The sequence below is a fragment of the Lagopus muta genome, chromosome 26 (assembly GCF_023343835.1).
Source record: "Lagopus muta isolate bLagMut1 chromosome 26, bLagMut1 primary, whole genome shotgun sequence".
In the NCBI taxonomy this organism is placed as follows: domain Eukaryota; kingdom Metazoa; phylum Chordata; class Aves; order Galliformes; family Phasianidae; genus Lagopus; species Lagopus muta.
Genome location: NC_064458.1, coordinates 3,110,317 through 3,134,739, shown reverse-complemented (window position 1 = coordinate 3,134,739; position 24,423 = coordinate 3,110,317). Strand labels below are relative to the sequence as shown.

At 49.7% G+C, this 24,423-nt stretch overlaps 1 protein-coding gene across 1 annotated transcript; it reads right to left on the bottom strand.

Moving 5' to 3' along the window:
• Positions 1-12,499: 12,499 nt before the first annotated feature.
• Positions 12,500-23,195, bottom strand: ACER1 (alkaline ceramidase 1). The gene is made up of 7 exons (XM_048927940.1): positions 22,953-23,195; positions 21,159-21,262; positions 16,088-16,202; positions 15,633-15,771; positions 14,270-14,407; positions 13,773-13,910; positions 12,500-13,012 (listed from the first exon to the last, which is right to left on the bottom strand). Exons 2-7 carry the CDS (start codon positions 21,249-21,251, stop codon positions 12,844-12,846), a joined length of 792 nt encoding a protein of 263 aa, XP_048783897.1. The 5' UTR covers positions 21,252-21,262; positions 22,953-23,195; the 3' UTR covers positions 12,500-12,843.
• Between the last annotated feature and the right edge of the window lie 1,228 nt (positions 23,196-24,423).

Genomic DNA, 24,423 nt, shown 5'->3' with positions numbered 1-24,423 from the left:
GCTGCGCTGAAGCGCGCTCCGGTGTTGCGGCGTGGTCGGCCCCGCGCCCCGTTGAAGCCCCTCGCAGTCACCCAGTATCGCATGGCTTGGCACCGAGACCAGAGTTTGGGGTTCATTGCGCGCTGCCCCTTTCTCTCCCTCGGCCTACGCTTTCCCGCCGCCATCGGTGGCTGCGAATTTCACCCGTTTGTTAATTTCACACACAAATGAGCTGAGAACAAGGGAAACCACGGTTCCCAGTACAGCGGATGCCGCTGTTAGGAATGGTTGGGCAGGGCTAAGCCGTGGCTGGGAGGAAGCGGCACTGTGCTCCTTCAATCTCCCTCTTTTTTCCTCCATCTCCATTATTTTTCCCAGCGGCACCTTCACACTCCCATGTTCTCCCTCAGTCTCCATCATTTTTTCCTCACTGCTCTTCAGTTTCCCCCTTTGTCACCCTTCATACTCCCATACAACCTTCTATCTCCCCTTTTCTCTTGATTTTTCCTCCATCTCCATTTTTCCCCTCATGTGCCTCCATTTCCCTCTTTCTTGCTCATTTCCCTTGCTCCCTCTTGTTTTTCTCTCATTTCTTCTCAATTGCCACATCTCCCTCACTTTTCCCCCAATCTCCCTAATTTAATCCTGTCTCATTTTCCTCCCTTTTATCTCAGTTTGCCTTTTTCTTGCCTTGCTGGCCCTCATTTCCTTTCATTTTCCTTTCGCAAACCTTCACTTATCCTCTTTCTTATTTCCCCCTCCATTTTCTTCCCCTTTCTCTCCCCTGTATACCCTCATTGTTCCCAATTTTCCCTCACCCTTCTTTTCTCTGGTTTTCCCTCATTTTCCCTCTTTATCCCCAATTTTCCCTTGATCTTCTGCATTCCCCCCTTTGCCCCCCCAGTATTCTCAATTTTTCTGCCTTATCCCTCGTTTCCCCTTGTTCTTCCACTTCTCCCCTCAATACCCCAATTTTCCTTCAGTGTCCCTTATTTTCCACACCTTCTCCCTCATTTTCGTTCAGGTTTCTCTCTGTTCCCCTCAATGTCCCTTATTTTTCTCTCAGGCTCTCCTTCTCCTCATACACCACTGATTTTCCTGGTTATCCCCCCATTTTCCCTTATTTTCTTTGGCTTCCTCTCAGTTTCTTTCATTTCACCTCAATATCCCTTATTTCCTCTCCTTTCTCTCACATTCCCCTTCTCAACTCATTTCCCCTCAGTGTCCCCCCTGCATTCCCCCCACCTTCCCTTTCTCCCTCATTTTCCCATCACACACCTGCACTTTACCTCTTTCTCCCTCAATTTCTCCTTGGTTTCTTTCATCTTTTTTTGCCCTTGTTCTCCCCCATTTTCCCTCACTGCCCCTCATTTTCCCCCCACCTTCTCTTTCTTTCTCCATTTTCCCCTCACACACCTTCTCCTTCCTCTCATTTTCCCCACAGTTTCTCTATTTCTCCTGCATCTCCCATTTCCCTTTCCCTATTTTCCTTCAGCATCCCCCATTTTCCCCTCCCTTTCTCCCTCATTTCCCCTCACACACCTTATCCTTCTCCTTTTCCCCCATCTTCTCTCATTTCCACCTCGACATCCTCCCCATTTTTCTCTCACACTCCTCCTCTTTCTCCCCCATTTTCCTCTGTTTCTAATTTTCCCTCAGTATCTCCTATTTTCCCTCAACATTTCTCTTTCTCCTTTATTTTCCCCTTGATTCTTATCCTTCTTTCTCTCCATTTTCCCTCAGTTTCCCCCATTTCTCTCATTTTCTCCTCAGCATCCTCCCCCATTCTCCTCTCGCACATCTTTCTCCACCATTTTCCCCTCAGTTTCTCTCTTTTTCCCTCAGTGTTCCCCTCTCTCCCCCATTTTCCCCTCACACACCTTATCCTTCTCTTTCTCCCAATTTCCCCTTCAATTTCTCTTATTTTCCCTCAACGCCTCCCATTTTCCTTCCACGTTCCTCTCCTTTCTCCCCCACTTCCCCGTTTCTCTCACTTTCCCTCAGCGCCTCCCTTTCCCCATTTTCCCCTCACACACCTTACTCTCTTTCCCCCATTTTCCCTCAGTTTCTCTATGTTCCCTCAGAATCCTCCATCTTCCCCTCAATTTCTCTCATTTTCCCTGTCCCTCTCCTTTCTCCCCCCGTTTTCCCCTCAGTTTCTCTATTTCCCCTCAGTCTCTTCCATTTTTCCCTCAGCCTCTCCCCCATTTTCCCCTCGCACACCTTCTCCTTTCTCCCCCATTTTCCCTCAGCCTTTCCCCTCTTCCTCCCCCATTTCTCCTCACACACCTCCTCTTTCCCTCAGCGCCCCTCTCTCCCACCTCCACCCCCCCCTCAGCCTCCCTCCTTCCCCCGCTCTGTCCCTTTCCCCTCACACACCTTCATTCCCCCCCCCCCCCCCGTTTCCCCTCCCGCCCTTCCCGGCGCGCACAGCACCGCGATGGAGACCGCGGGGCGGGTATTGGGGAGCGGTGCCCGCGCAGCGCCCGTCGGCGGCGAACAACATCCCGTGTTCCGTCTGCAGCGCGGGGCATTTGCAATGCAAATCATGCGAGGGATTCCTTCGGAGAACAGCGGTGATCAGCTGGGTGCGAGCCTGCGGCTCAGCGTCCTGGCCGCGGGCACCGCGAGCACCGCTGCTGACACCCAGCGTAGCCTTTGCATCTGAAAAGTGGGTTTTGTTTACACCTCCAAACGACGAGTTATTTCCCTCGTCGTTCCGAGCTTTACATTAACCTCCAAATTGGTGACTGCTTCTGAGGAAGTTTTCCTCTTCGAAGCCAGGCAGGCGTTTGCTTGGTGCGGGTTCCTGGTTGGGATCGTTTGCCCGTCGTTGTGGGAGAGCGGAAAAATGCGTGTGAGCCCGCAGCGCGGTGCGTGCTGCTCACCCGTAGCCACAGGCGGGGATTAATGGGCTCCCAAATCGTTCCAAAGAGCCACTTCACCTCATCAGCTTTGATAGGAGATATTAGTAAAGCAAAATGCTTCATCGCTTCAGTTCACAGCGACAAAACAAAAGAGCTCCGTTTGATTCTTGCTTTTAAGTGCCCGCTGCTAATTTTCTGTGTTCTGTCTGATGCAGGCCCAAAGGACATCTCCTCGGACAGTCTCTTTTCTTCCCCGTTCAGACTGGGCCTCTTTCTTGTGAATTCCCATTCATATCTTTAATTGTGGACGTTATTCCCGTGCTCATGACTCTGAGGGTTCAATCTTTTATTTTCCAACTCGTGGTGCCATTCATTCTCAGTCTTTGCTGGTTACAAGCCCCCAGGTCTAAACCTTTCCTGGAAATCACAGAATCATTTGAGTTGGAAGGAAGGGACCCTTACAGCTCATCTAGTCCACCTCCCTGCAATGAACAGGGACAATCCTCCATCTTCCCACAGAGGAGTATTTGATCCCACGCTCCCTCTGTTGAATGGCCCTAATGTAGGAGATGTTGTTTAAGAGATGCAAACCCCTGAACTTTTCCTGCCACATAGTTACAGCCTGTGAAACTTCACTAGAATTTGATTTTTATTTCAATTGCTACATTTTAATTGATATATTTGTGTGCCTTTATTTTTCCCAGCTTGTTGTTGCTGCGCACTTCCAGTGCAGGATGCAGACTGCCCTCCCACTCAAGCTCAGGACACTGCAATTCCCCATCTATGCTGACATCTCGACTCACTGCTCCAGCTTGCAAGGTGCTCTGTGGCCGGGGATGGGATTCGAGCATGAATTTGGCCACTTCTGAGTTAGGTATGAGAAAACTCAGCTTCCATTCTGATAGGCTGTGCAATGCCTGGCCACAAAACCAAACTACACTGAAGGAATTGGGCAGTTACAAAGCAGCCAGAGGTAGAAGATTTGCCAGGCTCTGTAGGAGGGCGTTGGGATTTTAGATGTCTGGTAGTGCTGGGGAAGGTGTAGCCAGCAGCCACGCAGGCTTCCTCCAAACTTCTCATTTTGCAGGGACATCTCAAGCTAACGAGCTGTCAGCTGAGTGCCTTCGCACCCAAGGCAGCCGTGGGCTGAGCTCCTGTTTCTTTATATCTATTCCAGCAACTTCTGGGCTTTGCAATAAGTGTCTGCAAATCCAATTAGCTACTTTCTTTGTGGCACTGTAGTCTGGCAGAGATCTGCTGTGTTGCTGCCATCTACAGTAGGGCCAGTGCCAATGGATAAGAAACAGATCTGATTTGCATATTCAAATATGCAAATGGACAATGACAGCTCTCCCTAATTTCTGTTTGGGCTTTTTATTGCAAAAGCGTTGCTTCTGAGATCCTAGTCCTGTGCTCAGAGGTGTGTGTTTCATCCTGCCTGGCCCTCGCTGTGCCAAGGGGTGGTTCTGTCCCATGAGAGCTGGGGATGCTGGAGAAAGAAGTGGAAAAAATACTTTGTATTGCACCTGTCCCTCCCTTGGCCAGGTAAACACAGGAGACACCCAGACTGCTGACTGGCCAGGATCCAAGCAACATCTCTCATTCTGCAATGAGAGTAGTTTCCTGTGGGCTTAGCACCACTCTTTGTGTTGGCTGGCTCACACCTCTGCCATAAAGCCCTATGATCGATTGATATGTACGTGTGTATTATGTTTGTGTTACTGCAAACACAGCAGCCAACCACTTCTGTGACAGTCTTGCCCTTCCTATTCTTGGAGAAACAAGCTTGCTTCGCTGTTTATTGCCATTCACCATTATTTTCTCATTACTATTTTGGTTACATCTTCCCTTTTTCTACTCTGAACCCAAGACCACAAGTTCTGCGGTCAATCTGTACTTTGAGTGGCTTGGAGAGCTGCCAGCTAACAAAGAAGGCCGTCCCCAGCACCTAGAGTCAAACAGCTTAGAAAAATGGTGATGTTGCAATGGTTCTATGGACTTGAAGACACTGAGCTTGCATTTGAGCAGAGTTTCTCTGAGAAAACTCACACTTTGATTCGTATCCGCGTGCAATATTATTGAGTGGAAAGACCCTTAAGTTCTCCTCTGGACCTCTGTAAGTAACTTACCAGCTGCACAGTGATCACAGTGGTCCTTGTCTAATTTCATGTAGCAGTGTTTGATGAGCCAAATACTCTGTGGAGTTTCTGAGATGTATATAACTACAATCAAACTGATGATATTTGAGGTAGTAAGGGCTGGCATTTACCGTGGGTTCACCAACAGTAGTGCTATCTCCTTCCTTACAGCCTCAGAAAAAGTCCTGAATCTGAAGTCAGGAGAGGATTTGGTATTCAGGACATGCATTTAACACCAGGATAGTGCAGCAAGAGTCCAGATTGTTAATGGCCAAAACCTCTGATTGCCAGAAAGATGTTCCTTTCCACAACTAGCTGCATCTGGGGAAAAAATTACAGGCAGCTTGGAAATTCTTTAGTTCCCTTATTAATGAAGGACTTAGTAGAAAGAAAAAAAGCCACCAAAACCACTGTAATACAATTGAGCTTAACTAAGTTCTTTTGTGCCTGAGGAAAATCTAAATTATAGCTTACTATAGGTTCTGAAAAATGCAGAAGTCTTTTAATGGGCAATAACCCTCCGAAACAGAAGGAAGAGGGAAAATTTTCTCAGTAAGCAGGAACACAATGAGAATTTATTTGATGCTTTCTGTGTCGCTAGTGCTGGTGAAAGGAGCCAGATGAATAGTCACAATACGTCATGTCCTTTGCAGATGCAACATGGGCAGCACAAGCATCCTCAAACCGCCCCGCCAACGTGCTTCAATTCCGAATGAGGAGAACCAGCTTTCTGGGTGAGAAAGGAGTCTGTCTCTATTCAGTCCCTGACCCTTCTGCTCAAGGCTGTTAATGAAGGGGCCTCATTAGCACCAAAGGTGAGGTTGGCATTATAATGTAGCTACTGGCCCGCTGCAGGCTGAGCTGACACCTATCAATTCGTTCTGTCAGATGACGATACCTTTCGTTAGCACTCTGCAGACAGAGGTCAGGGTTGGCCAAATGATGTAAGAGGCTGTGTCATGCCAATCTCACCAGCTGGCTGACCTGCCATGAAGAGCATGGATTCGACCAGCACTGAATACGAGCTGCTGGCAGAAGCTCAGGCTGGAGAAGATGAGTCTAAGCACCTTAAGGAGCAAACGTGGTTCAACAGAAGGGAGGGAGATTCAGTGCTGACATTTGTGTCTGCTTTGCCTGTGCCTTGTTTTGGTTGATGCCAAAGTCATTGAGGGATGCTCATCTGTGTGCTCAGAGAGAGGCCACTTTCTGGCAGGGAACTGTGACCCTGGACAGGATAACCTTTAGAGCACTAAATAATACAAGATGAGGGGGGAAACAGCTTGAAAAAAAGGACATGGCAGGATGAGATCAGCAGCAGAATCTGACCGGCATCAAAAAGCCTGTTCTGAATCATTTCCTGGATTGAAAAGAGTGTCCAAAAAAGGAGCAGGAGTTATTATTTCAGATAAATATACTGTCTGAAATACAGCCTCTCCATAGCCAAGGCATTCCCAGTGTCTCGAGTTTCCCAGGCCTAACATGCAACAATCCTGTGGCCACACACTCATGCATGCCTTGTTTCTGAGCATCCTGAGCTCACAGTGTGGTGCCTTTTCCTCTTGAGGACTGGTGTTTCTGCTATTTCCAGCCCTAATCACCCAGCCTGCTGGTTTACAGAGCAACTGGTCCTTTCCAACAAAAGCAGGTACCCAGCCTATAGTTTGATCCTTACCGTAATAAGAGCAGGTTGTGAGACATCCCAGAGCAGCATTTCAGAACCTGTGACGCTCAAATTAATGTGAATTTCTGGTTTTTGTGGCTCCTCAGTCAGCTGTTATAGTGAGAGTTGCCACCACAACCAGGCTGTTTTGCTGGGTTTACATGAAACCAGCTTCTCTGTGGCTTCCACCGGTCTACACAGCAAACGGAGGTGGGGTTGCCACATATGTTAGTCTATGCAAACCAGCTCTAATCTAGCTAGCTCAGGTATGATAGCAGGTGAGATAATTCCCCCACACTGCATTGCAGGCTATGCAAACTCGCCTGTGACTCAGGGAATTTGGCTGGCAGTACCATGCTGAAATTTCTATCACTGAAACTTACTCGTTATCACTGATATCACTACCTGTGAGACAATAGTGCACCTGATTGCTGCAAAGTCATATCTTGGCACTCCTGTAATGCCTTGGAGATTGACTTTGTTCCACTGTGGCCCAGCCAGCATAGTTTCAAGGGAGTCAGGATGGGATCTGAAACAACACACAGATGCAACAAATACTGTTTCAGCCAATGCAGTGTGAACTGAAGACTCTCTGCAGTCAGACAGTGGAGGCAGAGCTGTTAGAAATTCTGTCCCTTTGTTACTCAGGCATCAGAGCTGGGCATTGTAATACGTGCCCATGAGTTTATTCATTACATGCATTTTATATGCCATCAATATTTTGGATTAATGAAGAATACAATCAATTTGACACATTTCATGCAATTTTGCAATGCATTATGTAAACATTGCAGATGCAGGCTGTTTTCTCCCATTGCCTGCGGATTTTTGTATGCTATGAAATCTATTTTAAATATATGCGTGAAATGTGTCACGAAACATCTGACATATGTGGAAAACATATTACTGTACCGTATGGGCAGTGCTAGAAGGTCACTGATGAACAGCTTGAAAACAGCAATCATTTGCATACAGATATATAGCTGTTTATATTATGATCCCATCATAGGGGAATGGGGTCCCAGGTCTGCGTGGGTCACTGGCAATGGCAGCGTTTTTGGACTTGTGGTGCATAATGTGATGGAAACAAATAGAAGTAGCTAGGATGCTTGCTGCCTGGACATTTTCATCAGTTCCTCATAAGAGAGCAGTTGATAAAGTCTTGTGGAAGGTAAGGGAGAGCAGAGTCGTGTTTTTAGTGACACTTCATCAGGTTTGATCATTAAAAGTTACCCCTGCTGAAGGCACTTCTCTGTACTGAGTGTCACAGAGCAGATCCTGTTCTCTCTTTCAAGTACCCACTCCAGGTTGGACTGAATAGAGTCAGTGTGCATTAGGGATGGTACAGACGGGGTCAAGCCCTGCCTTTAATCTCTGTGTATGTCTTTCTGTCAAGATGATTCATGTTTTTCAGTGTTGCACCACTAAATCTTTAAGTCAGATAGGATGAATGGCGACGAAGAACAAATTTAACTTGTTGCCGTTTTTGCTCCATTTCACAGATTTGGTTTTAATTTCACTTGGCAGTGCTCTGGTGGATGTTACTGCTTGGCAGTAAACAATAAAATCCCACATATATCAGTTTTTGTGTTTTCAGGTTGCAGTTCTTCATCGATTAATTTTTAGAACGGTCTCAGAAAGCACTTAGAGAAATATTGCAGTTTGCACTTTATTGGCATTACACGGCACTATTTCTGGCTGCTGCTCAACAAAATGAATCCTTAAGTGTAAGCGAGTGCCATTGATAGCAATGGAAATATTCATGTGCTTAAAATTAAACATATGCTTATGCATTTCAGTGAAATGAGACACCTGGTCTCTCGTGGAATGTCTGTCTAAATCGATGCAGCTCATGAATTGGGACCCAAGGACTGAATGCTCATAGAAAGTGAATGGGAAAACATGAAGGACAGAACTAAGTGAGACCACCAGCTTCAGTGTGAAGGCAGGGAAAAGCGAATCCTTTCATCTCAGGTATTTTTATAGCAGTCATTACTACAGAATTGAAGTTATGTGAACCACTTTATCAGAGAAATGTGAACTGCTTGTGTTTCTTCTGAAAACAGCAGTGAAAATGTGTTGCTAAGTGGAAGCAAAGCATGAGGCTTTATAGAAACAGCTGAAAACATTATTTGATCTTTTAAAATCATTTTTGCCAACTGGTTGATTTGGCCACGTAACAGCCGTGCTTCACGTTATTGAAGTGCAGCTTTTAGCCACAACTCCCCTATGTTCACTGGTCAAATCTGGCCCTGATAATGTGTGCAGCCACCGTGTGAAATAACACAGAGAGACACAGGCAGGGCACCTCAGGACTGTGACTGCTGCAAGACTGTATTCACTGAACCAGGACTTTCAGCTAAGCAGGATCTGATCCCTTTTATCTGTCCAGAATAACCTTTAATATGTGGAGATCCTGGCATTTGATTATGGCTCGACAGTTAACGTTGTCTTGTATAAAAAAGTGGATAGCAAGGATGTAAGTAAAACAGGGAAAGAAAAGAAATAACTTTTTTTGCTAGCAGTTCTGATGGGGATGTAGCAGAGCTGCCAACCTCCGAGCTGGAAATCCTGAGTCAAAGCTCAGAAGCAGTGCTTAGAGTTGTAAGGACAAGAATTTAGAGGTAATGTTTCCTGGAGCCTCTCTCTTTCCTTCCCGAGTTTCTCAGCTCTTTGCATTCATGCTTTCCGACTTTTGACTGCTGACTTTGAAGACTAAAACTGAGAAAAGTTTAACCTGAATTAACATTGTTTTAACACAGTTCCAGAGCAGGGTTTTTAAATCACAAAGACGACCAGGCATCACTAAAATCCCAGCCCCTATTACATACTTTCTGTGTATCAAAACCACCATCTTCCTTTCTCTTTGAGACAGATACAAATAAAGGTCTTTTGCAAACAGCTCCAGTGAAGCAGTTTCTTCCCCTGGCACTGTTAAGAGGTTATTATTAATTACTTTTGCATTACTTATGCAGGTCCGTGAATGTGCACTGTCCTTTATGGATAAATCCCTCTGCTCTGAAAAGTTTCCAGCTTGCTGGCCACATCCTGCAGTGTAAATCTATAACAGCAGGAGGCAATTTGGTGCAGCAAAACAGGTAAAAGTTAATTGTTTATCCTGCAGGACTGGTGCCTTATCAACATTACTAGTTCATTTGTGTTGCAATTGCACCAAATAGACTCGGCTGATGCTGTTGTTTCACAACGTCTCTTAATCTGGCATCAGTTGAAAGCAGCAGCCTCTCTGTTCTCTTCCTCATTCCTGCTCCCTCTCTTGCTTCTTTTCTTGTGGTTTAGGCAGCCACATGGCAAACCAAATCAGTAAAATTATCCGGGTTAAGGCTCATCTGGCAAAAATAAGGGAAGGAAGGGTTTAATTTTGACCATTCCTAACTCAGATCCTGAGTGTGTGGGCTTGTAGCTCTTCCTGCCCTGCCAAATTCCAGCATTACTCTGCTGAGTGCCTCGGCTGCATGCACCCAGCGTGGCACACACATGGCAAAGGTCTCTTTGCAGGGGAACTGCAGAGCTTCCCAGGGTTCTGGGGGCAGAGGAAGGACCGCTGTTACCTTTGCACCCCTGCATTGTGCTGCTTGTTCCTCCTGGTCCCTGTTTTGCTCGCAACAGAAACGCAGCAACTCATTTTGATGAGGTGCTCGGCGCAGGCTGCACCCTGCCTGCGGGACACGTGGCTCCCTGGTGGGAGGGATGGGATGTCCCCAGCAGCCTGGGGACCTTTTGGAGGTGCTCTGGGGAACCCTGCACAGCTTTGGGGTGCAGCACCGCAGTCACATCCCAGTATCAGGGCTGCTTGGCTCTCAGACTGCGGCCCCGCTCGGCGCAGGGGGCCCTGCCTCAGGCACTGCACTCCTTTTAAAGCTGCTTTGTGGGTTTCTTTTCTTTTCTCTCTCTTTCCCCCCTCCCTCTCCTCCCCCCCCCCCCCCCCCCCCCCCCCTCAGGTTCCCAGGGCTGGGGATTCAGCTTCTGGCTTCATCCAGAAATCCCTGAGGGTTTCAGATCCCCACGAGGCCTCTCAATGTCTTGATCTGCTTGAATAGGCATTTTTAACGCGGCCCCGGCTGTCATCAGGGCCTGTTACAGTCACTCAACTGCAGCAACATTGTTCTCCAGGCGCCTGGGACACCTCCCTTATTACCATAGAGCACGGGGGATTTTGCTGTGGGATTTCTCCTCATCATCTCTCAGACCCGCGGCGGTCCATTCGCCCTCTTCCATATCACAGCCTCCGTCCCTGCGTGGCTCCTAGCATCCCCATCCCAAAAGGCTGCTGGCTCGCGTCCATCTCCCTCGGTCCCCTCGGAGGTGACAGTGACCCCCTTTTCCTGTGCCAGGCTCCCTGGCAACGCGGCCTTTCTTTGCCAGCGGCCTCCTCCACCCCCTGACGGGGAGCGGGGCTGTGAAAGCCCCTCTGCACTTTTGAACTTGCTGCCGTCGCGCTCAGTGGCTGCGCAGGGCAGCGGCGGGCGAGGGGCCGGGCCCAGCAGGGACCCGGTGCAATTGCCCAGAAGTTATTAATAGGCTGCAGAAGAATGTGATGGGCTGGGGATAGGGGTGAGGGAGAGGGGGAGAGAAATGAGGAGGGGGAGCGAAACGAGGTGACAGGGAGAGGCAGGAGTGATGGCATGCGGAGAGACAAAGAGGAGGATGGAAGAGACGGGTGAAGAGAGACAAAAGCCACTGGTGTCCCCATCTTGTGCCGTGCATGGTGGCTGTGCTGGCACAGAGCTGGCCTTGTGCAGTGCTGGGGGATATGGACCAGGTTTGGGGGTTCGGCCCAGACTTGATGCAGGTGAAATATTGCCCAGGGTTCATGAGCCAAACTTGCCATCTAGTGGCTCCGGGGACCATTGCAGAGGACCCACAACACGACGGTGGTGGAGCTGTGTGCTGACTTCTTGCTCAGGATGAGCCCCAAAGGGCTTCTGCTGTTTGCTTTACTGACAGTGTCCCCAGACCCCTGTGGTTCCCTGGAGGGACATCACCTTGCTGAGGCTGTACTTCAGGGAGCCAACTCCAGCTGCTCTACTGACCTCTTGGTGCCCCCAGAGAATCATAGTATCATTCAGGTTGGAAAAGACCTCCAAGATCACCCAATCCAACCCCAACCATCCCACCATGCCCACTAACCATATCCTACCTGCCACCTGTCCACAGCTCCCAAACAACTCCAGGGACAGTGACCCAACCACTTCCCTGGGCTGCCTGTTCCAATGTCTGACCACTTTTTCTCAGAACAAATTGTTCCTAATAGACAACCCCAACCTCCCCTGGTGCAGTTTAAGGCCATTACCTCTTGTCCTACCAGTGGCTGTGCCAGGCCCCAGGTTCCACGTCACTGTGATGCAGCAGGGCTCAGAGCACATCCACAGCAGAAGCAGCTTCTTCACTGTTGTGCTATGGAGAGAACCTGGAGAGCATCTCTCACAGCAGTGTCCTTCTCTGGAGCTTCACATCTCCTGCTTTGTCCTTGCAAAGATTCTGACATGTTTATCTCATGTTCCAGCTCTGCCATCAGCCGGCACTTTCAGTGCTCCGGGTGACTCTACAAGTTACACATTGGGAACCGACAGAGCTGGAGAGGGATGAGGGTCACAGGGACTGAGAAGAGGTAGAACAGAACCTCTCTTGGGCTGTCAGCTAGGAGGATTTCTCTCCCCAGGCCATAAAGAACTTTGGCCACCCTAGGTTGCTGACAGATAATGGGGGATACAGTGCACTCAGGGGAAAGAAAAGAGCAAGTAAGTGTCCATAGCTTTAATGCACAATTCTCCTGAGCAAGATCATATACATAAATAAATAAAATTAATAATAATAATTAGAGCAGCCCCAACAAACCCATCTGTCACCAGCTTGGCTTCTGTCTTTCCAGCTGTGCCCTTGTCAGCGAAAGGTGCCACAGCCTGAGTAATGCAGAGGACACAGAAGTAGCACTGTCCCCTTCTCAGTGAGCATCAGCTGGAGGAGGAGACCTTCATCTCCCCAGCGTTGGCCTGGGCAGTCTCCTAAGTCTGTGGGCTCCCACCCTCCTTCACGCCCAGCACCACGGGGCCTCAGCTGCTCCCTGCCCCATCCGCCAGCCACATCGCCCTTGTCCAGGGAGCAGGCACACAGCTGAGGTGTTCCCCGTGCAGATGCACATGTGTGCATCACACCCCATGCCCGAAGGATGCAGCTGGCTCTAGCACTGCTTGTGAGGCTCCTCCAAGGCAATGTAAGGCACCACAATGGGCCAGGAGTCACTGGGCCAATATCCCAGTTTTGGCTTGAATGTTGGCATCTCATAGGTGACGTCAAAGTACATGACCAGTGGGAAGCAGTAGAGGAGGGACACAGCTATCAGCACGTGCCTGTCAAGGAAGCAGAAAAGATGTGTGGGAGAGGAGTAACACTAACAGCCCTCCTGCACCTTGTGACTGCGTGTGGCTGAAGTTGTCACATTGCATGGCAATGGCAGGCAAATGTCAAATGTATACAACCATGCAATGTATACAAGATCTATGGGTCTTGCAGGGTTTGTGCCTACAGAGAAATCCCAGAAGAGCTCTGAGAGCTGGATTTGGGGCAGTTGGGGTGACACAGGAGACTTAAACCCCAAACCACCCCGTTTACTTTGCCTGGCATAGCACAGAAGGTCTGGGTATCTGAATTGGTCATCCCAGTTACTTGGGAGGATGAATCTGAAAGCGCACATTGTATGGCACTTACAACAATGTTTGGAGAGGGACTGAAATGTCTTCCTAAAGCAAATCACCGTCTTTCAATTTGGTTGTTAAAATAAAGGGCATTGCACTTTGTATGGCTTCCTGGGAGCAGATGTAGTGCCTTGAAAGGAAGCGGCTTACATGGAGTGGTTTTAGAACAATTTCACATTTGTTGGTATGGAGGAGGTAAGGGATATTAAGCAGCGATTAGGACGAGTCCTTGGGCTGGGGCCAGGATGAGGAGCAGCACCAACAGTGACAGAGCAAAGTGGGAGAGGGGGAGGCACAGATGCAGCTGCTCCCTGTTTGAGTACCACATCCCTCCTGCCCTCCCTCCTCCTCCTCTGTGGCCCTTCAGCTCTGAAACATTTAAGCCAGGCTTCCTCCCTCTCCGCTGGAGACTTACCAGAAGCTGTGGAAATAAGGGAAGTTGATCGCCTGGCAGAGCCAGCAAAGCCATCTGTCACTTAACCAGCTGGTGATGGCCAGCACCCACCACACCACCATAGCTTTGGCCATCCGGTGAACACGTTGGTCATTGCACCTGGAAAACACAGTGAGGAGAGAGGGAGATGGGAGCTGTGTTGGAAGGATGGAAGGAAAGTGAGTTTGAAAAAGGGCCAGCAGGTTCCTGTTTGCATGTGCTGATGCAACAGGGCAAAACCTGGTGGGTTTCTGCTCAAGAATATTCATCAGAGCACAAGAACTGGAAAAGTGTGGCTCTGCAAAAGGAATTTCTGACCTTCAGTGGGTGACAGTGATGCTACAAGATGCTAACACACCTTCGTCTTTCTCCCCAGATCCCAGTGGGTTCCCCTCAACCCCACACTGGTTCCCAAATCCTGCACAAAGGAGAAAGAGCTGCAGAGATGGCAGAGATGAACTTCTCAACCTCCTCCTTACTTTTTCAGCTCGCGCCAGGTCAGGTACAGCAGGTGGAAGGCGATGCAGTTGAGCGCATAGGCATTGATGGATGGTTTGATGAAGGACATCAAGGTGGTGATCACGGTGGTGACACCACCCAACCAGTAGAATTGCTTCCTAAAGGGACGACAGAATTGCGAGTGACTATCAGTGCCTCCAGGGTTCGCAGTGCAGCAGGTAAAGGATGGTGCTGGCTGTTGCCTGAGAAAGGAAGCCACCCTCCAGCACCTCCAACCTGTTTGCATATAACTGTCCTCAGGCTCTGCAGAAGTCCTGGCAGGAAAGCCGGGATATATTTTATGTTTCTCAAGAACTGCCCGAGAAATTGCTTTGCTAAATCCCCTGGTCGGTCCAGGACAGAGCAGAGGATGACTCGTGCACTGCCACGGCGATGCCAGAGCCAGGCATGGATCTGTGCAGAGGGAAGGGCTGCAGAGCTGCTGTCCCAGCAGCGGGGGCAGGGCCTTCAGCAGCGCGGATTCGGGCTGACTGAGCAACAATAGGGCTCGGAGAGGCCTTTCACATGCAAATCCCTTCCCAAGTCCCTTCCCCTCTCGCTGCCTCCCCCAGCCACGTCTCCACAGTGAACTCCCGGTGACCTCCTCCGTGGCATGGGAGGAGCGGGATGGGAGCCAGCTCTGTTAAGGGCTGTATCGGAGGGCTCAGCAAGCCTGCCAGGACGGGAGCATCCTCTTAACAAAACTCTGCTGAGCTCCTGTTGCTGATCTCAATCCCTCCATCCATCCTGCTGCAACCCAGCCCTTCTGCATCCAGCCCTTCTGCAAACACCCTTTGCAACACGGGATGTTATCTTGGACTTTTTTGGCCTATGGAAAGCCCCATCCCCTCTGATAATGGCAGGGGATGCTACCAGAGTTTGACAGCATGGGTAATTCAATGTCAGTGCTCAGGAACATGCAATTTCCTAGTATGTGTGAAGTGCCCAAGTCCTGCACTGCCCCAGATGGTTCTCTGCTTCCCTTAAAGGCTGGAGGACTTCCAGTCCCTTCAAAGATGTGCACAAACTGGAGCAGTCCCCATGTTCCTAACACAGCTGTCCCCATCCAATCACACCAAGAAAAAAAACTTGCCCAAATCTCTTCTTTTTGAGATCCTTTGTACAAAGCTTCCTGTACAGCTTTGTGAGGGCAGGTAGCTCCAGGCAACAGGAGCTCTGAACAGCCCTTTCCAGGGGCTTTGTGCCCCTCTGTAAGGATCCAGATGTGAGTAGTGTAGGGTCTGGCCAAAGAGCAAAATGCTGAGAGCTGGTTTTTAGGGTCACATATCAACAGCAGTTTCCCATCCCTTGCAGCCTGGAAACTCATTTCCCACTGAGCCATACCTGCTTTTGATGCACCTGGGGAAGTGAGCCCTTGGGTACCAAAACGAATATGCCACAGCCAGTGTCCAGAGGATGGAGAGCTCATCCAAGAGTTGTCCCACGTAACTCAGGGTCATGTGGAAGTACATGGAGAAGATACCTGCAGGGAGTGAGGACAGCTTGTATCAGTGCAGCTCTGTCTCAGGAGAAGCCTATCTGGACTGGGAAGTATTTAAGACATTTCTTAGAGAAACACCATTCCTGAAGGGCAGGAATGGCAGACCCATGGCTTTACAGGGCATGAAGCTCTGTACCCAGAGCCAGCAGGAGCCACGAGCTGCAGCTTCACACGTATATGGCTGTCCAGTTCCTCACCCCAGCTTGCTCCTTGCTTTGGCCACTACAAACCCATCTCCAAAGCTAAAGGTAGCGTGAATGAATGCTCTGCAGCCTGATCTCAAGAAATTGGCACCCACCTACGCAGAGGAGAAGGCCAGAGATGAAGTACATGGGCACGGTGCGCTGCTGGCAGTACTGCCGGTTCAGGTGGAGCAGGGCAGCCGAAAGGATGAAGAAGCATACATTGCTGACCTGCAAAACAAGAGACACAGTCAGTTTGCTGCATGATCTTGAGCAGGTCCCATCTTACCTTATGTCTCAGTATGTCCCCATGTGGAGAGCATACTGATCTCTGGAGGAAAGCACTGTGTGGAGGCAATGCTCTTGGCACTGGAGAAGAGCAGAGGCGTTTCTTGAGGTGTGAGGCTGGGGCTGGAAGGATGGCTCTTATGTGATAGCAGCTGGGCTGTGCTCTCTGTGAGGACAGCAAGCTCAGGGTATGCTTCTGTGAACCAGGTGCAATGGACAGCAGCAGGACCTGCAGGACACCCATAGGTGGGGCTGGACTGAGGTGGCATCCTGTGGTGTCACATGCAAAGCCACCTGCCCTAGGGAGGGAGGTAGGCTGGACGCCAGTAATTAAATGAAGTCATAAAAGTTATCTGAACATGCTTTGTGAATGAATGCATAGCAAAATAATTCATCCCTGTTTTCCAGCTCTGCACAGTTGCTGCATTGCCAGGCTTTGGTGCAGCTGGGGTGGAGGAAAATGCATGGGGATTCATCCTGGTGACAGTGCCAGCATTTCAAGAAGCAGCAGATGCTGATGGGCAGAACACAGGAGCTGGGAAGGAGCAGGGAGTGCTCTAAGCCTGCACCTGACTGCTGGATTGGGCCCTTTCCACCCTGCAGCAAGGGAGGAAGAGAGTTTGAAGCAGCCCTCACCTCTGCAAGTGAGGCATTGTCACCTGGTGTGCAAACACAATAAATGGAGTATAACCAGGAAGCTCAGTGTCCCTAAGGAAAATCTCTCTTGCGCACGAAAGGTTAGGATCTGGTGGAATGTTCCACCTGCCAGGCAGTGCAGTGGGTTTGGAAGAGCCAAGCACAGCCATCTGCCATGCTGTTATTTGGCCAGCCACCAGCACAGCTTTTATCTCACCCTGACAATTCTCCTTTCATATTCCAGCCAGACACTGTCCCAGAGCCCAGCCTGGAGTGTCACCCCAAAGCTGCAGGCTCATCCCTCTGCATCCCCACTGTGCACCAGGTACACTGCAATGGCACAGAGGGATGTGAGTTTAGGGGAAGAGGGCTGCAAATCCCAGGGATGTTGTCATAGACCTGAAGCACATCCCCTCACCTTGCAGAGGGAAGAACCCTTCACGTTTAATGTAAGGCCTCAATTCCCTTCAACAAACAGAGATCAATCTTGAATTTCACTGTGGTTTTCATGAAACCAGTCCATGTGCCTACAAACAGCAATTCTTAGGGCAAATGTATAGGTTCTCTGTGTGTGCTTACAGCCAAATCCAGGCCTGTCTCTGTTCCAAAATGAGAAGGGAAGTGCTGGTTCCAATGCACGCTTGAGGTCAGACAGTTTGGAAATGATCACGAAACCAAACTATGTGTTGAAGTAACCAACTGCGTTGTAAGCATTTCTTTTCCTGTGAAATGGTTCAAGAGGGTTTTGGAAAACAGGCAGGGATCACAAGGAGAGCAAATGCTTGCAGAAGACACAGCAGTATGCAAGTGCCAGCATGTGTGTCCAAGTGAGGAAACGCGGGAGTCTGAGATTGCACACAGGGAGGTCCGGATCCCTGCTGCAGTGGGCATTGCAACAGCACCATTAATTACATGATAGCAACATTATCACTTCATTAATTCAGCCTGAGAAGTGCAAGATCAGATATCAGCAGGGAGGGATGATCAGGAGAACCGTGCCAGCAGATTGCAGTGATTCCCTGCAGAGCAGCCAGGCTCAGAGCTTGGGGCAGAGCCGCGAGGGACCCACAACTGGGGGTCTTCAACACCTGTCAGGTCCCAGCCCTGCTTGTTTTTCTAGGAGAAAAGTGAGGCTGGGAACAGTGACATGCCTGTAATCCTGCTGCATTAGCAGGATCACAGGAAAGGCCCCAGGGCTTGTGCAATGTACACTGTGCAGCCTAAAAGGAAAGGAAAGCCCTGCAGAGGGCCATCCGCTTCTCCATGCCCAGCAGAGTGAGAATGGCTTCCTGGGATGGACTGGGACAGCAGGTGCTGGTTGTGCTCTGTGAGCACAGAAATGAGACAGAGGAAACCCAAGTGCGTGCTGCCACAGAGCAGGTAGGGGTGCCCCATCTCTGGAGGTGCTCAGGGCCAGGCTGAATGGATCTGACGTGAGAAGGCCCTGCCCGTGGCCTGGGCTGGACAGAATGACCTTTAAGGGCCTTCCATCCCAACCACTCTGGAATTCTGATTGTATGATTTTCTGCAGTGGAAGGAGATTTCTCAAAGTGTTGCTGCAGTGCATTCACTCCCTTAAAGACCAAAGACCTGGCTTTCACTGACAGCAGAGCCTGCAGAGCCCAAGACAGAAGCAAATATCTCCAAGGCTCTCTGGACGTGCAGAGCAAATTCCTAATAGCCAGAAGCTGGGGCTGCCCGTCCTGCATTGTGGTGTCACACTGTTTTTGCGGCAGCAAGCAGCAGCGTGGCTGCACACAAACTGCAGGGTGAGGAGAGTGTGAGGTGTCCCTGCTGCCATGGGGCTGCTGAGCTCCAGCATGAGTATCTGGCATATGTGGGTGATTTACACCTGCAGCCAGGCTTATCTCCAGGCTTATCAATGGAGCTGTGGTTATCTGACAGTGTGAGAGCTCCTGGTGCTTAGCCAGAGAGTGCTGAGGATCTGGATGTCATTACCAGCATCCTCATTGGTTATTGCAGGAAGGAAAAAAAAAAGGGGAGTAGAATGACAGGTCCTTGACTGATGACCCTCATGTAGCACAACACTGTTCAACTGCAAACAGCCAGAAGACAATAAATTTCTGGGTCACTGAGTCTCACTATAAATAGTTAGAGCTTTGTCACTGAATTGCAGTGCAATCATGAGCCACGATGTATTAATTATTAGGGACTTTACGATATTGTTTACATTCTCTGCTCATACCCCTGGTGCTTATTCCTAATAAAAAGCATCCAACCCAGGCAGGGATGAGAGTGAGAGCGGCTGCTGCAGAGCGATGCTCAGCAGTATGTTGCTGCTGACACAGAGCTTCCAGCTGGAGCCATGGGCAGTGTTGGGAAGAAGATGCAGAAAGGATGCTCCATTAGGAAGCCCTGCTGCTTTAGGAGCATTGGGTAGGAGCTGGCTGGGTTCCCAGCTAGTCTAAAACTCTGACAAAGCGGTGCTGAAGTCAATACTGATATAATTGTCTCCAGGCAGGGCAGTGAGACAAGGTCCATAAAGCCTGAGCAGGGAGCAAGCGATCTGAAGATTTGAATGTGGGGAACAAAGGAATGGAGAAGAGAGGGAGACACAGGACTCTGGAATCACACCTAGGATGGTGCTCTGAGCAGAGGGTTTCCCAGTGCTGCAGGGCCGAGAGCCAGCCTGCATGGACCGAGGGTGATGCCATGGAGGTGATGCTCCTGCTGGCTTTGGATTCCCTGCTCTGAGCACAGTGCAGCTCTGGGGACTGTTGTCAGTTGCTCAGACAGCAGTGGTTCCTCAGGGTTTGCTCTTCTACCTCCTATGTTTTGGAGAGAAGTCCATACAGCAGTCCTGCTGCAGGCAGCAAGGCAAGTCTTGATCTTGGCCATTCCCTAAACAAGAATTATATCCCAAGCCAGAAACTGCAGGAGTGGTTTCCTCTGCTATAAAGGCAGAGATCTAAGAGTTAATGTTTTATGGGGTTCAGAGGAATTTGGGACGTTAGGAGGACGGTTGTGCACCTGACCATAGCAGCTGGGGTCTGGCAGTGTGCCACTGGGAGCTCAGACATGGGACTGAGATCCTGAGGTACCTCTTGGTGTGATCCTGAGCCACTCCAACAGGGGGTATAAATCACAGTCCTTGTAAAAATGTGGTCTCAGCTCCAAAGACACGTTGGGAAAATGCTATCTGAGTGCTGACCTCAGAGCTTGGGCAAATGTTTCTTCCAGTATTAATTCTTATTTTAAAAGTCCAACTTTCAGACTTTCTGATCTGTTTGGAGTTAAGCCCCTCTCCACTCTTGCCAATGAGGTTCTCAAACTCAGAGGCATTTGGCACTTCCAACGACATTCAGAATGCTGCTGGGAGCATCAGTGACTTCTGCACCCCTTTGCTCTGCACCCTGTACTCATCCATCAGGGGCAGCAGACACCAGACCAGGCGCTGAGTACTGGGGGGCAGCAGGACCAGCAGGTCCTTATTTCAGTGCCTGAAAGAGAAGGGACTGCACACAGCCTGTGCATCCCTCCTGCACGACCCTGTCAGGTCAGTTGGAACTGTGTGACTGGAGAGGGTATTATAGTTATTAGAGGTCATTTATTAGAAACAGGAAATGCTTTTTAAAAAAGAAAAAAAAAAAAAAAGGAAGAGACATTTCCATGAGAAACAAGAACTTCCAGTGTTCAAAGGTAACTGCTGAAGGTTGTAAACAAGGCCTTTGGAAGGCTGTAAATGGCTTCATGCCCCTGCCAGCACTAATTGCATGGAGGCAGAGGGACGCACTCGCAGACAGTGGGTGCCTGCAGATGGATGTCAGTGCATGTGGGACTGGTGCTGAAAGGAGCCTGATTACAAAGGGGATCACAGGAGGTGAAACTCCCACATCAGCTTTCCTCTGCCCAGAGTTCCAGATTCCCAACCTGCCTGACGCGGTTCATGCAAGCACTGTCTCTCATTCTGCCACTCCTGTACATTTAGCTGGAATATACGAGCCCTGTGTGGGACTTACCCCAGTTGGCAGGCAAGCTGCAGGACTGGTATAACAGGATCTCACCAATCTGGGCTAAGGAGCACTGCCAGACTTTGCTCAGTGGGAACTCAGCCCCATGTGTGCCCGGAGAATCCCAGACCCCAGCTCTGCTTATGGGCAGCAAACCCCCAGGATTTACATACAGCTCCCCAGTTAAACATCCTCTAACAGCAGGAAGCTCAGAGCAGGGGAGCAAACGTGGCTGACCCATCCCATCTCGTATCCCAAAGGCAGCTCTGCCCTTGGGATGCCCCACACTCACCGTGTTGTAGTACTCTGCAATGATCGGCGAGCGCACAAAGTTGTTTTCACACCAGTCGATTTCAGAGCTCTGGTAGGAGAATATACTCGGCATCGTTGGGTTGCCTGGGCAGAAGGAGAGGAGTGGGTTAGTCATGCACCTGCGTGCACAAACGGAATGGGGAGAAGTGTGCTGCCCACCGGCCCCTTGCACACCTGCATGCGCTCATGTTGCACAGCATCCTTACCCTGCTATGAAAGATTCATCCTCTTCCCAGCACGCATTGCATTGCAGACATTTCCTGCTCTCTCCCTGCAATCAGAAGTCACAAACGACCCTAGGAAATATCCTTGAGCTCTGAGCTTGGAATGGTCACCGTCGCCACATCCATAGCACTAACATCCCTCTTTGGGGGTCACTGCTGCTCCATGTCCCAGCCCTGCCCTTGTCACCCTGCCTTCTGCCTTTGCTTCACTTTCTTTATGACTCAGATCTTGCTGCCAAGAGGACTTCCCCACACCTCATGGGCTGTGCGCTACCTTTTGGGAGTGGAGATCTGCAGGGTTTATTGCTCATTGGCTCCGTCCTTTCTCATCGTTTTGCAGCATTCACCCCAGGGCTGGAGCTCAGTGCAAGCACCAGTTCAGACTTGGGATGTTCCTAGAATCCTGAGGCATGGAGCAAAGGCCTGGGATTGTGTCCCTTTGCCGGCAGTGATTCCACTTTGAATGCAATAAGCCAAGTGAAAGGCATCCAAACTTCACACCTCTTATCCTCAGCCTGGCCTCTGATGGAGGAGGAATTGCATTTCCGAGCAGGATTCTAACCAAAATCCAACCTTTCCTCTTCATTTCTTTTCCTACCCACCATCTGCACATCATTTCTCAGCCTTTGGAAAAAAATCAATGTTCCAATCAAGTTCCTTGTTCACAAATCCTTGAGGCTTTGGAGCTATTCTGGAGGTGACAGAGACGGGTGCCAAACCTGGAGGTTTGGGAACACCATTCAGACCCCGGGGCTGAGTGCTGGGGACGCTGGAGCTCCTGGGGCTGCTGTGGCTCTTTGGCACTGAGCATGCCCAAGGCACAGGAAGAAATGAGTGGAAAGCAGCGTTCCCTTTAAATCCCTCTCAGCTTTGGGTCTAGCACAAGGAAGGGAAGTTTATCTTACAATCACTCCTTGGTTAGTTGTGTTATTATGGAGAAGCTGCTTACAGCAGCTGAGGAACGCCGCTGAGCTCAGCAGTGGCCGTAGGTGTGCAAGGCTGAGAAGCAACCAGTTTCCTCTGCCTCTCTTCCCAAGAAGTTCAAAGGCAGAAAGACTGCAAATACAACATGGCCACAAGCTTGTCTGCAGCCCCCTGCCTCTATCAGGCAAACTGACTTGTGGATAAACCTCCACTGCTCCCTTCCAATTACAAATTAATGACATCCTTTCTTTAATCCAGGCTGATTCCTCCCAAGCAGGTGAGACTGCATCAATAAAAGCAGCAGAAAGGAGATGCAGGTGGGTTGGGCTGTGCCTTGGCTCTGCAATGTTGGGTTTCCATGGGCTCATGTGCACCACAGAGATGAGCTGCTGCTCCCTGGTGTTGTGCATCACGTGCTTACAGCAACACAAGTGGTTGCATAGGAAAAGAAGTAGACCCAGGAGGGTAAAACCCATCTCCAAGTGAGCAAAAAGAAGCAGATCCTGGAGGGTAAATGCAATCTCCTCGCTGAGTCAAGAAGAGGTGAGGGGATGCTGGAGACATGCACAGGAAAAGCAGAAAGGAATAGAAAAGCAGTACTTGCTGCTCATCCCAGCAGTACTTACCTGTGGGAGAGGTGAATTGTCAGGAGAACAACTTGCCCAGCTTCTGGAGCTTCTGTGGTTGCAGGCAGTGAACTGCCTTGCTCCGTCTTTAAGGACAGCTTTGGGATGAGGTGAGAGCCATGAGCACCCTCCAGGCAAAGCTCACTGTCCCCCATAGGAAACATATTGGCTGGAGGGTTTATATCTGTGCTCCCAAATGGGCAGGGGCAGAGAGGGAGGGCAGGGAAGCGTGAGCTGGAAGGGTTGGAAGAGCAGGTAGAAATGCAGCCTGAAATCATCCGCCTGCCCCTAGGCGGGTTACCTGCGCAGGCGCACACACTGTGCTCCCAGCCCTGGTTTTCCTAAGGGAGGAACAGATCTGCACAGCCTCCTTTGGATTGCTGCTTAATAAACAGTATAACCATTTTCACTGCCCCCCAAAAAAACCATGCAGTAAACTGCATTCATTTCCAGAGATTAAATTCAAGCCACTTTTCAACTTTCCCCCAATGGCTGCCACCTATTACCAAAGATAAACCACACCACTTCTAGCTGTACATTTTGTTATTTAGTGAAAGAATTGGCTGGATGGGACACCTCTGTGTGACTGCTTTGCAAACATTTTCCTCCTCAATCCCATTCAGGGCATCATGAAAACTGGCAGTGTTTGTACCTTTCCCAAAGACCAACACCATTTGCCTTCATGTAGGGTTGGGAGAAGAAGAACTACATTGCTTTCTTAAGGATAAAAGCTCATTATTTGACCAGCTTGTCTTGATGGAGAAGGGGAGGCATCAGGTTCAGCATCACCAGGCAGGGTCTGACCAAGACCTGAGGTGTTCCTGCCTGTGTCTCTGTCTCTGTCCCTTTCCTTTGTCCCCATCCCATCCCTGTCCCCATCCCCATACCTGTTTCAGTCCCTCTCCCTATCTCTGTGCTTGTGCATGCAGTCTCTGAGGCTCAGGCTCACACCCCTGCTTTGCTGTGACATTTCCAGGCTGCCCAGGCTGAATTTACCCTGGAACTCTTTGGTAAGTGTAATTATTTCTTCTCATACTTCTATAAAAAGGGAGACCTGAGCCACGCAACACTTCCCAGAGATGCCAGGGCTTACAAGAATTCTGCAAATTCACATAGATTTTGAAATGCAATGCTAGTTAATTACTGCAGCATTTATCTGCAGCATGGTTGAGCCACGTTGCATGCCACTAAGACAAAGCTTCTTTCTAGGACAGACACTGCAACTCAAAGCAGGAGCTCAGAGACCAGCAGGCTGCTCCTGTCCCTGGATGTCTTCACTGCTGTGCTGGAGAAACTTGGGGTGAAATTTGCTTCTTATGCACTTACAGCCTCTGAATGGATCATGGCATTTGGTGTGCTGAAGGTACCCAGGGTACCATGGGCTCACAGTGAGATGCAGAGAGAGAAGCTGAGAGGGGATTTGAGAATAAGGCATTGCCTGGACACACGATGCCTGCCTCATGCAGCCACC